The sequence below is a fragment of the Ammospiza caudacuta genome, chromosome 7, assembly GCF_027887145.1.
Source record: "Ammospiza caudacuta isolate bAmmCau1 chromosome 7, bAmmCau1.pri, whole genome shotgun sequence".
Classification (NCBI taxonomy): domain Eukaryota; kingdom Metazoa; phylum Chordata; class Aves; order Passeriformes; family Passerellidae; genus Ammospiza; species Ammospiza caudacuta.
The window spans coordinates 30,754,633-30,772,838 of record NC_080599.1 but is presented as its reverse complement, the minus strand read 5'-3'; the positions used below and the strand labels follow the sequence as shown (position 1 = coordinate 30,772,838).

General features: G+C 37.6%; 1 protein-coding gene across 2 annotated transcripts in view; it reads right to left on the bottom strand.

The window, feature by feature from the left end:
* DPYD (dihydropyrimidine dehydrogenase) overlaps window positions 1-18,206 on the bottom strand; it is a 327,901-nt gene that overhangs the window by 123,254 nt on the left and 186,441 nt on the right. For both annotated transcript variants that reach the window (XM_058808550.1, XM_058808551.1), the window contains one exon: window positions 2,427-2,591. In XM_058808550.1, the coding sequence (XP_058664533.1) occupies window positions 2,427-2,591 (165 nt within the window). The remainder of the gene's footprint in view (window positions 1-2,426; window positions 2,592-18,206) is intronic.

The window sequence follows — 18,206 nt, the reverse complement described above, 5'->3', positions numbered from 1 at the left end:
CCTAACTAAACCACTTTAACTGTGTGTCTCAGTCATGAACTGACATTCATGCATTTCCCACCTGTGGTAGGTTGACCCCAGTAAGCAGCTTTTGATAATACTTTACCAGGGAACATATAAAATCCAGACACCTTATGCTTTCTCCTCTGCTTGGACCCTTACAATATTTTATTCTCTCCTGGTGGCACTGAAGCAAGTTCCTGGTGGTGGCAGCTTCTCCCTCATCCGCTTGAAGTGGATTTGGGGTCAAAGGGAGGAGCTAATAGAAGAGCAGGAACAGAAAGACTGGCAGTCAGAGATATTTGAAAGCTACAAACAAGAATCAGAAGACAGAAGAGACAAAGAATGAGGCTACCCACGACAGGGGTTGAAGACAGCACAAGGGAGATGCTGGTTCCTGATTTATAGAGGCAACATGCCACAGTTAAGTGGCATTGCCCAAGGAGCTGTGACTGGTTGTCCTCTTCTGCACAACACATTGCAAAGTTCAGTTTACATCCTAGCCTCTACTGGGGGAATTTAGCTGTCCTTTATGGTTTGCTTCTTCCCAATGGCACAAGATAAAATGTCGTTGTGGGATCATTTTCTAGTCAGGCGGATATTTTGCTCATATCCTTTTCATCTGTAACATAAATCTCACTCTGACTTGTATTTCACAAAAGTAATTATGTGTAAGTTTTGATTTGCTTTTAAAATTTGCCAGAGTAGGATCAGTTTTTTTTACTGTAATCACTTGTGTCCTCATCTGTTTGGCCTTCATTTGAGATGAAAATGTCATTCTTTACTTGTTAATTAAGTTCATGCAAACAGTTCTCAGAAAGTGGTTTTGGTTTTAATAAAACACACAATGTTGAAAAACCCTTTCTAGAGGAGTGAACAGCAATTGGGTGAAGAAAATTCTGTGAGTTGTAATTATACAGAATATCTCAAAATAAGCACCAAGAGACTTCTCCTCTGAACAAAATTCTGTTTTCAGTTAGCAACAAATTTACCATTATAATTATATGACAGTTCTTAGATGAGTTCACAAGCATGTTTTAAAAATCCCTGTAAGCAATGCCAAGGTCTACTGCTGGGTGCTGCTTCCCCTGAGCCCACGCAGACATTACCAACCTCAAAGATGCCACAGTAGCAGCCATAGCCAACGTGCAGAGACTGAATTCACATTCTCAAAGTAATAACTCACATATAATGAGGGATGATCAGAAGATGTTCACCCCAGGAACACTGGAAGAGTGGGACTTCTTCATCCCACACACAACGCTAGGTCTCAGAAAATTCAAATCTTCCTTTTGAACTGCTCCTAGTGCTTTTCCTCACAGAAGAGAATGGTTTGATCTCAGGCATAAAGTGCTGTGAGGGGTTTTTGGTGAAGAATGCAGTGGGATAGCATTCCCACAGCAGAAACTGCCAACAGTCTGCCTGCATGCAATATCCAGGACTTTTACAAAGGATATAAAATCAAAATTAGGGAATAGAATATTATCTTTGGGTTCATGCCTTCATTATGATGAAGCTTAGCCACAGTAAATAAAGTTATGAGAATCTCAGCAACAAAACACACAGTCCATTCACAGGGAAGTAGGATATTAAACATGCAGCACTCTCACTGTCAATATTAAATGTTTAAACACTTTTATACTTGCTGATGTACACATTTAAACAGCAGGAATTAGAAAAAACCTTTTGATTATCTTTAAGTCAAAATATATTCAGGAATGTTCACTGATTTTGCTCATAGCTGAAGTATGGAGGTAATAACTTCAAGACAGAAGACATGCAGGCTCTGGGGTTTCTAGTTCTATCCATTCAAGATACTGATTGAGGAGAATTTTACCTCGTTGTCCTTTCTACCTCGTTGTCCTTATTCACAAGAACAGCAGCTGAAAACAATTTATGCCAGCTAGCTGGTGTCATTACTCCCAACTGTGATTATTACCTTTCAGAGACAGATATTCCCCACTGCCAAACAGGCTCTAACAAAACTCTATCCTTGTAGTGAAGTTAACTTTAAGTACTGACTTTTTTCACCTAGATTATTCGATTGTTTATAAAAATACTATAAGCATCTTTCTCACTTGGATTAAGAATGAGAAGAACACATTCATTTTATGATCAAATTCAATTCACAGTAACAATTCTTATTATAAATTACATATCATCTTAAATACAAAATTATTCACAACAGAACTGCTGAGCCTCCACACTGGAATCAACTCTTTCCCTTGATATTATCTGTTTGAAAGTAAACACAGTCTAATTAAAAAATCATGACTGTCCTCTGCATAGTTTTTAACAATGAACTTTTATGTCAATAAAGCAATTTGCATTCTATTGAAAAGACACTAAATATGTTGGTTTCAGAGACCTGTAAACTAGAGATTCCAAGTAAGTATGTTGCATCTTTGTGATTAAGTGGCACTTACATGGTTTGGAAAGTCAGCCTTCAGTTCAGCAATGCTTTTACACCAATATGCTGCTGTTTTCTCGCTGATGAGTTCAATGTTTAGAAAAGAGCCTTGGCCTGGGCCATACAGAGGACCTGAAGTAGTTCCACGCACAATCCTTGGAGAAACATTGGTTACTATATCCTGCAAAACAGGAAATACTTTCAGACGGATTTTGCAAAGTGAGCTTTATGTTGTTGGTGTATATTATATAATACAAGCTAAAATTTACCAGGTGTTTTAAAAAAAATACAACTATAGAGCAGTTCTCTAAATTAGCAGATTTTCCAATTAAATTCTTTACATCAGAGGAGAAAAATGTTTTCTCTGTGTGTAAAATGGCCTGATAATGATAAAGAAAACACCAATATTGTACACCTATGAAGCACCATACGAAATATCGTCCAAATAGTGCTTCTGTGTTGGGCAGAAGCCACACAAGACCTTGTGTAGAAACCAGTGTGGGCCTCAGTCATGTCCCAGCAGACATGGGAACTGTCCCCCCAAAGGTGGTCCAAGTCCATGTCCTACACTCCTGGGTGAAGCTCAAAGAGGTGCAGCTCACCAGCCTCTCTGCTGCAAAGGCACGGGTCAGGCACCAGCAAAAGTGCACCAGTACATCAAACTTCACAAACAAAACCATATGATCAAAAAAAACACAAAACGAAAAAAACTGAAAAGAAAGATTAATATTGTAAAGTATGACATTTCTGAAGGTCAATGTGAGGTTAGCAAACAATTTTGAAACACGTAGTAAACACACAAAATGTTGACTTGTTTAGTAGTCTTAATTAAGCCACAATGTCACCAGATCTATATTAACAAAGAACTGTAAATTCTGACATTATTTAAAATGAAAGAGAAACATAGATGGCAAAATGTTCCTTTTGCCAATTTCCAATTAAAAATAATTTTGAGTAAAGGTCATTTATTTACAAACGTATCAGAATTATTTGTTTAAGTACCCCTCCTCACCATCTTGTCATTTTTAGTGAGATAACATGAACCTCTATTAGTATATAGCAATTAAGGTAAATTTACATATTTTAATTAAGAACCATCCCATATAAAACAATTAGGGTAATAGGCATACTAACTGGATTTCATAACATTTGGACGTTTTTCCAGCTAGATAGACAGGAAACCTTAATTAGCATTAATTAGCACTGATCTGCATATGTTTGATAAGGCATACCCTTGCCACAAAAGATTATTTATTCCTGAATCTGCCAAATGCTGCAGTTACAGAGGATAAAGGGACTTTTCTTCACATTGTATGTAAATTTGAGGCAATCTTAATTTGCTTATAAAGTTAATTATCATACAGTAAATATGCACTAATATTTTATATTGATACATAGTTCTATGTCCATTTACATATGTAAAAATCATACAAGTTAATCTAGCCAGTTCATCTATTTTCAGACCTATTATGTCGGAAACATGGACATCCCATTAATCCCCCATTTTCCTATTATACTATTTTCCTTTCATCACAAAACCTTCACCTCCCTCTCAGCAGTCAAGTTATATTTTCAGAAAAAAAAAAATCAGAACACTTTCTGAATTTATGCAAACCAAAACCATACAGCAAAATGCACTCCCTCGCTCCCTAAACAAATTACAAAAATTGCAATTTATTCAGAGGAACCATTTACATCAGTTTGCTCCACATTACCCTCTTGAGCATTTCAGCCCTTTTAGACTGCCCCAGAGGAGCGTGTGCTTTGGCTGCGCCCTGGAAAGGTGTTGGTGCCCGCTGGCCGTGGTGCCCTGTGAGCACACGCAGCCAGGGAGGGGCAGTCCCACCCGAGCCCTGCAGGCACAGGGCAGGTGCAGGGGGACTCACCCTGACCACCTGCCAGCAACCAGGGCTGCCTTCTCCCCTGCTCCCCAGCAGCCATGCAGCTACTGTAGCATGGCACTAAGCCTGAGCTAACAGCCTGTCCGCTGTGGGAATTATTACTCCTGGGTTTAGTGCAAATTATGATGATGTACGTGGTCTGACTTCCATTTTGCAGCTCACTCGTGTGCATGTGTTTGCCAGATAATGCTTGGAGCCACCAATGGTCCCTCTTGTTATCTCACTATGTGCAAGCCTTGGTGTTCTTTCACTCAGTTTCATTTTACTACAGGTAAGAATTTAAAGACTGAGATATTACAGCCTAGATTATACCTCTTGCGAGGCTCCCTCAAAGCCTGTATCTGCTTCCATGTAAAAACACTCTGAATTTTTCCTTCTGCCTTGGGTCTCCAGACAACCTCTTCTCCCTTCTGAAAGGAGAGACCCTGTCTTAGACTTTATGACTGCTGCTGATGTCCCACGGCTTTGACACAGATCTCTTTCCGAGATCTCAGTTACACTCAACATCTGAGTGACAATTTCTCTCTCCAGGCTCCCACAGAGCTGAATGCACAGACTTTGCAAACTGTCTCAAAAGCAGCCATTCTTCACTTTAATGACCACAAGAGATACACAAAGCCATATGAAATAGTAAACACACATACATCTCTCTGCCTACATTTCCTCACTGTTGAATTTTCCTTGAGATTTTGTGAGATCCCCTTTGGTGCTCAGGGACCTTCCCCTCCCATTCCCCAGAAGCACAGACATCAGTTTCTTCCAATGAAGAGGAGGCTTCCACTGCCTCCCCAACGCCTCTGCATCTTAAGACCTCTCTGGTGTGTCCGTGCATCATTTTACCTTTCCTGACCAAACCATTTCTGCTTCCAAAAATCCTTCCTGGCTTTGAAATCCAAACATTACCACCTGGCTGCTTTGTCTTGATTCCTTGTGGGAGGGATATGCTGTCCTTATTTAAGATCTCATTCCTCATTTGCCCCTCCTAGTTAAGAGTAAGATGGAAAGAGTCTGTAATGACTGACACTCTGGCACTCCTCCTGTCTCTTGTTAGCACATGACAGCCCCAGGCACAGGGAGACTCAAAGTTCATGGAAACAAAATGGAATTTATAACTTATGTGATGATTCAAGGAATCTGTCTATGTACATACAAAATAAAATCACACAAGTGACAGAATAGAAAATTGTCTCTTTGAGATGAGTGTGAAATACCTACCCAGAATTTGCCTTACCGACTTCTTCATCTTTTGTCTCCTGCCACGGCTATGAGAAAGCTGAACAAGGGAAGAGCTGGGCAAAGGATCTATTGGCTGGGCTTAGCCAGCTTCATGGTCCTTGGTTTTAGGAACGAATTCTACATGGTACCACAGGTTGTTCAACTTTAACAGGAAATTCTGGTGGTAGGCCAATTGCTATTGCTGGCTCCAAACCCAGCAGGTGATGGCAGAAGAGCTGAAGAAGCCCTTGAGCTCCAGTCCATGGGGTTTGTGACAAACCACCTCCTGGAGTTTTATTTGAATGCTGTCTTTTCCTCTTTGTAGGAATTGTGAGGCCAAATTCTGACACTGATAATTCATTTTCTTCTCTGAAAACCTAGTTTTTTATCTTTTATCCCAACTATGCACACAACCCTTTTATTGTTAATAAAAATTACTGTGTGCATAAAAAGCCACAACAGAACTGAAGCAAGAAGCTTGACAGGAAGCACTTCAGGGTTTGAACCTAAAAACTTGATTGGTTCTAAAGAGAGAGATCACCTGAGCAATGAGTTGGTCTGGTTCCTGCCTGCAGGTGACAGGAGAGGTCCACATACAGGAATAGAAGAAGGTCTCCAATGTCCAAAACAAATCAAGTATCTAACTCCCTCATTCAAAGGAGACAATAGATGGTCCTTGAGAAAAACAGCACAGCATTTTTATGTACTCTGAAGACCAAAGATAGAAGACTTTTAATAAGGAGAAACTAGGGAAGAACAAAGCTTATAACTTTCCACACTAAAAGACAAAGCTGTGAGGAAAAAAAAACAAACCTGAAGAAATAATTGGCAAAGACAGCAGAAACCACATAAAATTACTTTGTTTCATGGGGAAATATTGCAAGTCAATGTGGACATGGGGATTAGGGAAACTGTATTTGGTACTAGATTACAGCAAAAGAACCTGGTTTGGGGGTTAATGTAAATGAAGAGAAGCAGTGACAACAAAAAGAATCAAGGGCTGACTGTGAATCATGAATATTTCAGTTACTGAATTTCTTCCATTGCCTCAAAAGCTTATTCATTTCTCCAGGAGAGCAGAGCAGAAACAATCACACTAATCCTGCAAATATCTCTAGTCCAGGACACCACCAAAGAAAGTGGTGTTACACAGATAAAAGCACTAATATTCTGCTGCTTTTGGATTCCCTTCTCCTGCATACGACCAATTCTGGTATTCTAGTAACTTGAGACTGACTTAATTTGCATTACACATATATTTCTGTTCCTGTTGATTAATTAATTAACACACTGAAAAGATGACCCAAGGCATTGATCAGGCCCCATTTGCTCCAATAATCTCTGAACTCTGCAATCAGATCATTGAATTCTAAACTACTTAAGTCTAATGGGCTGGGAGATTTGAGACAACAGTTTAAATATAAAGCTGAGACACTCAGCAGCTTTTAGTCAGCTAAATTTATTTCAGCATGTATCAATATATCACTCCATACCTTACTAGTCATTCTGGATTTTACTTTGCTTCACATTGTCCACATTTGCAGTTGGTAATTGCCACAGATTTTTGCATTGTAAAATCTCCACCATGCTGTCTATAATGACCAATGAAAGCAGGACAGCAGGGGCATTTCAAGTTTTAGGACATCCAAAGGGTTGTTGGGCACAGAGCTAGATCATGCAATAAGTACATGCATTGCATGTTCCTCCTAAAGCAATCAGCTGAGAAATAATTCACATTGTGAATATTAACTTTGTCATCTGAGGGCATGGAAATTAATGACACATAGAAATTAATCAAACCATTCACCTCTCTCTCAGACATATTGTTTTAGGGGAACCAAGAAGACAGCTCTTCATTAACTGAGTTCACTTTTTATTTCATAATCATGTCTCCTAGAAACTAAAAAAAAACAGAAAAAAGAAAAAAAGAAAAAAGTATTTGGAGAAAAATGTTTTAAGAGACCAGTTTCAAAAAAGCAGTCTCCCAAGAGTTGTGCCACCTCATGCCTATTCAGTTGATGTAGTTATACTAGGCAAATATAATAAAAGATATATAATAATATAAAAAGAACCAAGAGAATAAATCTGTATGATTTTTCATATCAAAGCTTTGATGTGTTCCTATTGATTTGCAGAGCTCAAAACATCCTTTTTCTGCACAATTTTTTTCAAAATATTTCTGCTAAAAGTACGTTGATGAACACTTGAAATAACAGGGTTGCTGTGGGGAAAAGACGGGTGAAATTAAAGAAAATTACAAAAATTGCAGTTAATGTACATGTTAAGGGGGGGATAAACAGAATATGGAGAGGAGTGGAAAGTTACAGACACAGTTATAACAGTATGGAAAATTATAGGGAGAAAATGTGGTTGCTACTCCCCAGATGGAATGCAGTCAATGTGTCCAACTTCCCACTCACAATACATGCTCCTCCCAAACATCAAAAATAGTATAAAAGTAAGTTAGAAAAGGGCAGAAGATAGGGAATACTCCATCACAACTCGGATCAGTCAGAGGGAGTCACCTTCTCCCCCACAGGGATGCCTATTGGGTAAGAACTGTATTTTTATGTACACTGATTGTCTCAGGCTAGTTTTTGTTAGGAATTAGAGCTTATCCATATACTGCTTTAAATACAATCTTGCAGCCAGATACTATGGGGCACTGACACACTAATCAAACACAAATGGTTTGAGAAAATCAACCCTTTTACATGAGAGCTGTTTAAGAGAACACCTGGCATTTTTTCATTGTGGATATGGAAAAAAAATTAATTGTAGCTTTTATTAATATATTAAGCAATTGTACAACTATTCACTCCTGAAGTACAGGTGTTCTGCAATGTAAATGGCTGCAGCACAATTAAGGTCTCAAATAAGATTTTTAGATTTTAAAAATACATTTAATCACACTGGAAGAAGTGTTAACCTGAGTTTTTCTCACTCTGAGAGACTTCTAAGACACACAGAGAACTTGCCTTGCAGTGTTGGCCCCCAAGGTCAATGAAAGTCACTTCATACGTCAAATTAAGCTTTTCTCAGCTTTAACATATGAAAGCAGATAGGAATTAGTGACCATTGTCAGTTTCTTTTCATTAATATGAGAAAAAAGATTAAACACAATGAGCAGATTACTATTTCTAACAAAGTTAATTTCTTTGACCTTCCTTTCTTCTAGGAAAGGAGGGCATTATACTTTCCAAGTGGAGTATGCATCTGTACATTCCTCAGGTTGCTGCTCATTAAATGTCAAAGTGAGAACCAAAGCAGCCACAATGGCTTCTTTGTGAAGAAGAGATCTAAATAAATACCTTACTAAGGTAATTTAAGTCCAGTATTTCAAAACAGCATACCTAAAGTTACAGCACAGTAAACTGCAATGTAAAAAACCACCTCAGATGCAAGTTCCTACCTTACCATGTTCAATACACCACCTTCTTTAAATGAATTACAAAGTAGAGTAGCTGAAGAACGCAGTTATTTAACCAAATTATGATGTGCTTTTCTCCCCAACATGTCAAAAATATATTGAAAAGGCTGAATAGACTTCAATATCTAGTATGTGTGAAATGTTTTTAGGGCTTATTTTTGAAATCCTTTAATCAACCCCCCAATATCAAGATTCAGTTTTCCCTAACTACCCTAGCTGAAGCTCCCTAGTAGAACCTTATTACAATTTCACCTCTTTGAAAGCGTAGGGAGACTTGGCCTTTTCCTGCCTAATATCACAGTAGTTAAAGCATTCTGGAAATCTGGTTCACTGCTGTTTGCACACCCTCATAGATACGAATGGCATCACAGACTTATGTCCTCGTAATTCCCTGCCAACTCTCACTCAAGGTCTTGTGATGATTTGCCTCTTCTGTGACTCAGCTGTCTAGCCAGACTGTGTCTAGTATCACCCCTTCTGGAGTTTTAACCATCCACAAAAGGCAAGTGAAACCTGAAGCAACAATACCACTGCACATAGCGCTGTTGCTGTACAACCTTTCCAACTTCTTCCTCCCCTCTCCATCACAACTCAGACATGCTCCACCCCTGCAGGGTTTCTTTTATGAGGCCCAAAGCACTGACTCGCTGTCCTGAATTTCCCCAAGTCAGAATTTTTTCCAGCTGAACTGGAAGATAAATGCACAGTGAGGAGCTCTACAAACACAAAACCATTCCAACAGTTACAAGACCTTATCTAATACAGTAGGATTTTTGCAAAACATGGGAAGATTTACTGGCTCATGGAGAAAGGCAAGTAAATTTGCTTATGATTTCTGCCCAAGGAGATTTGATGAAGTCCCTGGCTGGCACGTTCCAGTGCACAAACCACTGCTATGTTGCACACAGTGCTGCCTGTCAATTTCTAACACCTGCATGTACCATTTTTTTACTGATGGAATCGGCCAGACTTTATTCTTCCCATACAAGCACAAAACCTCATTATGTCACTTCCTCACTCTCTCCTTCTCTTTCCCTCAGTGCAGAGGCATTTTTTATAAATGAAAACCACCCGGACAGAAAAACTTATCTCTGAACATCCCACCATGCAGAAACTGCTCTAATCTCTCCACTACCAGGTATGAAAAATATAGCACCATAAAGACACTTCTTTTTTTTCATTGCTTTTGTGAATGAAGTCTATACGTAGCCCTCTTTCCTCTTCATTGCTCTCCTTTCCTTGAAGGCAGATAGTATATAATGATAATACGATGTAAAATAATTATTTTTAAGTTTCTTCAGCAAAATAAGAACTGAATTTAAAAATATATTACTCCCTCAGCCTTCCAGCATTTTTCACATTGGTGATTCAAAGCCTAACTGTTCTGATCTCTCCACTAGTACAGAACACATCTTGAAAAGGAACCTTGCTGTAACTTACAATTGTGCTTCTTCAGCTTTTACATACTGATCTTTTGTGCTATAGAGAGGAAAAGGATACCTTAAAATATTCTTATTAATATTTTGATGACTCTTTGTTCTGTGTTTGCAAAGATGAAAGTACCCCCATCTGTACTTATATTCCAGAAGTCTGGAACACAAGCAGTGCTTGTAAATCTTCCTTAATATCTTACTCCATTTCTTGACTGAATCATCTGAGTTATACATACTATTTTTTTTTTAAACAGACCATTACTTCATAAATTATTTTACAGCATTAAACCATCACATTTGTGTTTATTAAATCAATTTAACACTACAGCTTCAGCAAGTAAGCTGGCTTTCCAAATCACTAAGTTAGCACAGAAAACTGCAGCCCCATAAGGGAAAAAGCAATGTGTCAGGACTTTGGAGAAAAACTGCTGAACCACGCACATTGTGTGAAAGACAAATGACAAGTTAGAGGTTTAGTTACCACATATTTAATGTTTTACTATACTGTCTCATTAGTGCTTTAAGATTTAACCATGAGAACGCGTGACAAACTTCAAAATTTACAGACACCGAACTTCATTTCTACCTAAGCTTTTATCACTGCTGCTTGCTCAGCACACCTTCCTTACTAATGCAATTCCCACACAGAAGGCCATCAGCACCCATAACTTGTGATGAAGACAGCAAAATCCCAAGCCCTTTAGATAATCTCACTAGATCAGTGTATTAAATTAAAAAAATTCTACTCTTTACTTTCGAATAATTGCAGAACAATCCCTTCCCCACTGAAAGTCAAATACGAACGGTTTGCTGCCCTTGCTTAAAAGAACAGCCAGCCCCCAAACTTTGTTAATTGTGACATGAAGTTTGTCTCCAAGTCGCAGTATTACAAACTTAAGCTTGCTAAAATAATAAATTAGGAGATGCAAATACAACAGAAATTAGGAGTAAAAATAGTAAAAAATAGAATAGCAACTATAATGTTTATATTAAATCTACAAATATTTTCTATTTGAGTTGTATATTTCATAAGGAAATGAAGTATTTGATCTTTGCTAACAATTACATTTGGTTAAGAGGTTTAAAAATGCCACTTTTTAACAATACAAGGCCATATTGCTTTAAAATTAAAACATTTAAATTTTTTCTTTTTAACATACTTGCTTGTTTTCTAGGCATTAGAATATAAGGGCACTTTTACTGTAATTATGAAAGATAATTTTTAAAATGTATTATGTCCTACAGCACTTTGTCTTGACAAACAATTACTAGATATCACATTCAACAAGAATACAAAAAGCAATTTCTATCACAAGGTTAAAATTAGTCTTTGAACAAAAGATGCTTTCAAAGAAAATCCAAATTCTCATCAGTTTTATATCAGTTTCTCTGTGAGACAGGGAAGTGAGGGATGGAAAGCAGAGAAAGAAAAAAAAAAACCTGAAGGACATTTTAAAAATGTCTTGCTAGCGATCAGTGTGAGCACACATTTTATCAGCTTTCTGATAAAGGTCTAAGCAGAAGGACATGATTAAATTTCTGCTGTCAAAATGTATTGTGATCAAAAACTACACCCATCAAAGGAGAAAGATGTAGAACTTGCAGTTTTTGAAAGAAAGTTGAATCTGTATGCAGACATTTGCTTTTGGATCTGGTTTTGCAGTTCAGGGTTATTGGTGGGACTGGACAATCCTAAGGGTCTTTGCCAACCTTAACGATTCCATGATTCTTGGGTCTTGGTGTTTTGATATAGTAAACTACCTAATCAATGAATGGTTGCTTTAGCTGACTGATGGGAAAAATATTCAGTAATTGCCTTAAAACATTAATTAATTTTCAGTAAGAGGTCATAAGAACAGAAAAACATGATGCAAATAATGCAATGCTAACTATTTGAGGAGAAGAGAATAAAATAAATAGAAGCACAAGGGCAAATAAAATATCTGCACTGATTGCAGCTTTTGATCTGTATCTGAAACTGGTATTTCTGTACCATGGCTTCTAAGGACCTGTGTAGATTCAAAAAGTTTGAAAATGAATGCATAATAACTGAAATATAGTACTTCAGTCTATAATGCTTACCCTTGGGACTACAGTGGATTTATATCATAAAAACTTAGCTTGCCTTAACAAATGAATTATTTTACAGACATCTAAAAATATTAGCCCATTTTCAGCTGTTAGGGAACATCACCTCTAATCAGTGACCAAAACTTGTTGTGAAGTAAATGTATTTAATTGACCAAATAAAGGAGTAGCAATTCTTAAGACTTCTTTCTAGATGAGTGCCGTTGAATGGTCCCATGAAAATTGAATGAAAAGGCACTTATAGAAGTGTGAGTCTAAGAAAATCAGTGAGGAAGCAACTTAGGTAAGACCCCTTAAAAAGAAATAAGCCTAGGAAAGAGGAGGAAGAATTACATTACATGCTTGCAGCAGCAGGTTTGAAAGTCACTAAGGGAGTCATACTTACAAGGAGAATACAAATTCTCTTCTTGTACTTTATGGGGAGGCCAAATTATATAGTTTTTTCAAACATCATCATTAGAGAAAACTCAATGTTAGTTTCTATAATATTGTTTTCTAATTGCTACACAAATTACTGTAGGAAGGTAACAGGGCAGCAGCAGTATTGAGAGGTTCCTAACAGGATGACCTAGAAGCCAAGACACACTAGACCACAGAATAAGCTCCTCTAGAAGAAAAACAGAAGAGAATTGCAGTTCATCTCACAATTCTAATGCTGCAATACTAATTGCTGCTAATTAGGCATGTAACTTCACACTGGAAAAAAGCAAAGAGGTAACTATTTATTTAAAAGACAATACTACATGGATTAAAAAAAGCTCCCGTCAACAACTCTGGACACCTGTACCAAGCTCATTTATTGCCTAATTAAATATTAACATGTCCTGATAGAATCTGTGTTATAATTTTAATTACTGTTTTCTCACAGGGAAGCCATATAATCAATGTATTTCTAGCTGTTCCTAGAGGCTGTTTTGTAAAACTCCATTAGTAAATTGTGAACTAACACTAAAATATTTTCCTCTAGATTGCTTTAAGTAAATCAAGACTATTATATTCTCCTAGGAGGAGGGAAGACTAGATGACTTCCTTCAGGGGAAAAATATATGATTTCTTCAAGAATAAAATTTTTTTAATGACAATCATATTTAAAGACTTGTTAAAATTCCTGCACAAAGAATCAACATTAGGGAGTTACAGATCACCAAAGTTATATTTAAATTTATGTATAATCCAAAATATTTTTTATTGCTGGATTGAGTATTTAGGATGAGAGCCACATTACTTCCTTCAAGCATGTATTTAAATTTTCTGCTGGGGATGAATTGCAAATACTGAGGTATGTCTTGAACCTACTTACATATTTTCTTTTTCCATTAGGATTAAGAATGCTAAATACTATAAGCATTGATTAACATTCCTGTGTATTTAGGGGTCAGAAATGCAAGAAAACAATATCAATTCTATTTGGGATGTTATTCAAATAGCTAGGTACAAAACTTTGAAAGTATCAATTCTCCAGGTAGCACTAAATAATTTCAAATTGTAAAAACAGAGGTACAGGGAAAGTGGAAGTATTTAAAGGACTATTTTCCTTTACACTCCAATGTTAATCCAACCATAGATTACTACTTTGATAACTGAGCTCTTGAACATTAACTTTGTTTTGAACATACTCCTTTTATCTTTTCTATGTAAAACTCCTCTGGAAGTCAAAGGGTCTCTTGTAAGATCAGGAATTTCAAGGCTAAGTCACATTCTCAGAGCCTGATTATACAGAGATCTGGATAATATAATCATGGGGATAAACAAACCATGAAAATATCAGCCCCTGTGCATTTTAACTCAGCACTTGAACATCTTGTGAGAGATTCAAACCAATTTTAATTCAGCACTACATTTTAGAGAGGATCTTTAAAATAGATTTTGATTTTTACTGGAGATCTCATCTACCTAAAAATTCTTAAAAAAGCCCTGGCATTTCCCTCTTTGTATTCGCTACCAGAGTAAGGACGCACATAAGAGTACTGCATGCAAACTGTTAGATTTTATGTTCACAGACATTAAAGTAGCTGAACTACTTTTCAGAACAGATTTAGGCTAAATAAAGAAAAATAAAATATTGACAACATTCTTTCAAAATTACTTTTCTATGAATCAACTTGCAAGGCATCTCAAACCTTGCACTGCAAATTTAACTATCATCCTGAATTAGTTACTATTTTTTAAATGACTAACAGGTTTTTTCTGACTCCCACCATCATGGAACAAACTCTACTGGCATATTTTGATTGATAAGGACTTCTCTGGCAAGACAGCTCATACAGAACTTGGGATAGGATGCATACATGCCAGGGGGAGCATTTGGGAATGCAAACCCTGGGTGGACCAAGCTCAGGAAGGGTAGAAGCAGCATGCCCCAGTCTGTTATCAGGAGATCTGAGCTCCTCTGAGAGCACTGTGTGATCATCCATCAGTCATCATGAGGGGCACCACACATGGGCTCAATAATCTAGACAGGGATGGCTTTTTCCACTTGAGAGCTTCAAAGTGGAGATTTCCGGACTGATGGGCTGAGTCTGCTTTTCCAGCCTGAGCTCTTAATAAATAAACATTCAGTGTTTGCAGATGTTGTACCCTCTCTGACAGGCAGAAATCCATGTAGAGAAGTGCTGAAGTGTACACAGAATTTTTATGCCAAAGGACAAGCCCTGTTTCCCATCTGCTTGTGGCAGACACAGAGGCCCCATCTCAGGTCTGGTTTTCCTCTACATTCACCTGAAGTCTCCATAGCAGTCACTTAGCTAATGCTTATTAACTTTTTTAAATGCCCATGAAAAATGACATATTCTATTGGCTTTTAAAAATCCACCCTGTGGGACATAAAACAAATTTAATAAAGCAAAAAGATCAAAGCTCATTAAAATATTCTTGTAAGAACTGAAAGCAGCCATGACACATGAAAATTCCTAGCAGGACCATTCTCCTGTTTACCACCGAGGGAAAACATCATTCTAAGCTAAGCATGCCCTCTTTCATTAAATGTATACCAGGTCCCAAACCCCAGCCCTCTCTGGAGTCATGGCTCAGCTCTGTCAGTTAAGTAAATATGCTCATCAGAGGATCTAGCAGCACACACAGATGAGGCAGATATGAAGTCCATTTCCCTTGAAATCAATAGGAAGGTGGCTGTTAGACACTATAATTGAGTTAGGGTTTCATTTGGGAATCTGTGGTAAATGTTCCCACTGTTACTGTCACAGGGGTGCAAGAAAGTATCCGACAGCTGTGGCTGGATCTCTGGCACCATTAATGGCACAGCCAGCTGAGACCTGCTGCAAAAGGCTTACCTTACATGCTCAAACCTGGCATTCTAAGACTAAACCCATCCTGGGCTAGAGAGGGCAGCTTGACTGGCAGGCTCTCTGCTTATTCCAACAAAATATTGATTTAAAATTGGGCAAGGATTCAAAAGCCTTCTGATGCTTAACGAAAAAAGTCAGGGACAAAGATATTTAAGGAGGAATAAGGGGTTTAGCCCCACAAGAAGTCCTTGGTTAGGGATAATTATAGTAGTGATAAATACAATGTAGGGATTGGTTTTGCCTCCTTTTTCCTACCATGGAACCATGGAATTTAAAGCACAGGTCACTGCAAAACATCACTAAGAAATAGGATATGCACTTGCACATGCCAGATCTCAGGAGCAATCTCACTCCAAGGGCAATGAAGCCAAGTTTGCACCAGGGCCAAGGAGAGCTCCAACACCCAGTGTTACCTCACGCACCCAGGAATCACCCAGATTCTCCTCAGCCCAAAGCTTATCCCCACGTATGGAGAGTCATCTATACAGCACAGCCAATGCTCACTTAATGGACAAAACAATTAAGTATTTAGGCAGGTATAGACTGCATGTTTCTGATTTTGGAGGCATTAGGGGTCTGAATTTTTACACCTCTGCTATTTTAGAAAACCTTCCCCTCGTGCAGTCAGTACAGAGCAGGGCAGACTTCTTTGCTGAACACCTAGAATAGGTTGGATAAAATTATTTTTGCACACCCCAGTACAGGAGGAACTCACATGATTTAAAAGGGATTTTCTAAACTACAATGCAAAACACTGTAGGGCAGATCCCAGGAGGATTGGCAAAATCTGGCAAATTCTTAAACTACACTCACACAAACTAGTTACTGTAGGACTGCATTGTAGTTGTAGCGTTATTTTAAGATGGAAACCAATTGGGCATTACATAAGCTCTTTATGTTATACATCTTTTCACAACTCATATTCATATATTTTAATTTTATTTAAGCATATATGCCATATATATGCATATTTGCAAAATAAATTGCATAATAACTTAATTTGCATAATCCATACTTTAGTGTTGCATAATCCATACTTTAGTGAAGTTTTTTTTTTTAGTTTTGGTACTCTTTAACCCATAGCCTCCTTAAGGAAGAAACCTGTTTAAAATCTGATTCACACCATAATTCTGTGATAGTGTCATTAGTGTATTAAGTCTTCTTAACCAGGCCCATTCCTGCAATAATTTAATTTTCACAGTTCCCATCAACTCCAATACTCATTCCAATATGGCTTCACCGACAGATCTGAGCCTTATTGAAGTAATACTTTTTGACTTTTTTTTTCTGTGACTAGAAGGGTTCTGAGAATGGCTAATTTCCTAAACATTGTACATGTACAACCACCAACTCAGTCCTTTGTGAAAGAACATGAGTTCTTTAAAAGTGTCTTCTCTTTCACTACAGCCATTCTGTTCTGCAGCAATGTAACAAATTATTTGTGAAAATACATGCACCTACTTCTTATTTATACATATGGATTTATACCATGAATTCACCTTGTTTTAATTATGCATCATTGCCTAGTGATGCATAATACAGGATGCCTAGATACAGGAAACAGACTTCTACCCCACTTGATTGTGAAAACTAGCATCTCAAAAATTTTTTTCTTTTTAAAGTGAAGATAAGTTACTGCATTAAAAATAATTGAGGTATTTTTTGTCAGATGATTGGACACTGAATACACATAAGAAATCACCAAGAGCATTGTGTGCTGGTCTACGTGCTAACCTTGAGCTGCAGTTTATCTACTGCCTGCAATTCAGGAGACAATAAGGTATTTTACCCAATCAGCTGATCAGCTGAAGAACTCAAAAGACTGAAATGGCTTTGAAATACACAGCCTTTTAGATATCAAATTACCTTTGGAACCCTCTACCCAGAAGTAACTCAAACAAAATCCATTTGAAATACTGCTTCAATATTCAAAAAAATCAATAATTTAAACCACAGGTTGAACATTTTTACTGCTTCCACAGCAGAGTGTCGTTTTTTGAAATGAAAATGCTAACGGCACCAAAGGGGAAAGCTCCGGCCAGCCGAGATGTGTGTGTGCAGGCGGGGATTGGCTGGAAATGCTGCCTTGCTTTTCCTCCCCCAGTTACGTTTACATAAGATCTCTTAAAATAAACAACTCTCATTTCCACCACTTGGAAAAAATATGTTTTTCTTTGTTGCACTTGATGTTTCTGTCCCTGAGAGCTGGGCAATATCAAGACACTTCACTGTAAACACACGTTCTGAATGCAAATACTTCATCCTCAATTATGCTATTAAGTCATATTATTTTGTATGTAACAGGCACTAGCACTGTGGTTTTGAATATCAGCAAGTACACTGTGAACTCTTGACTAATAGACAGAAAAGCAGGAATATGGGTGATGCTGTATTTCAACATTTACAGTAGGAGCAGGAAGCAGT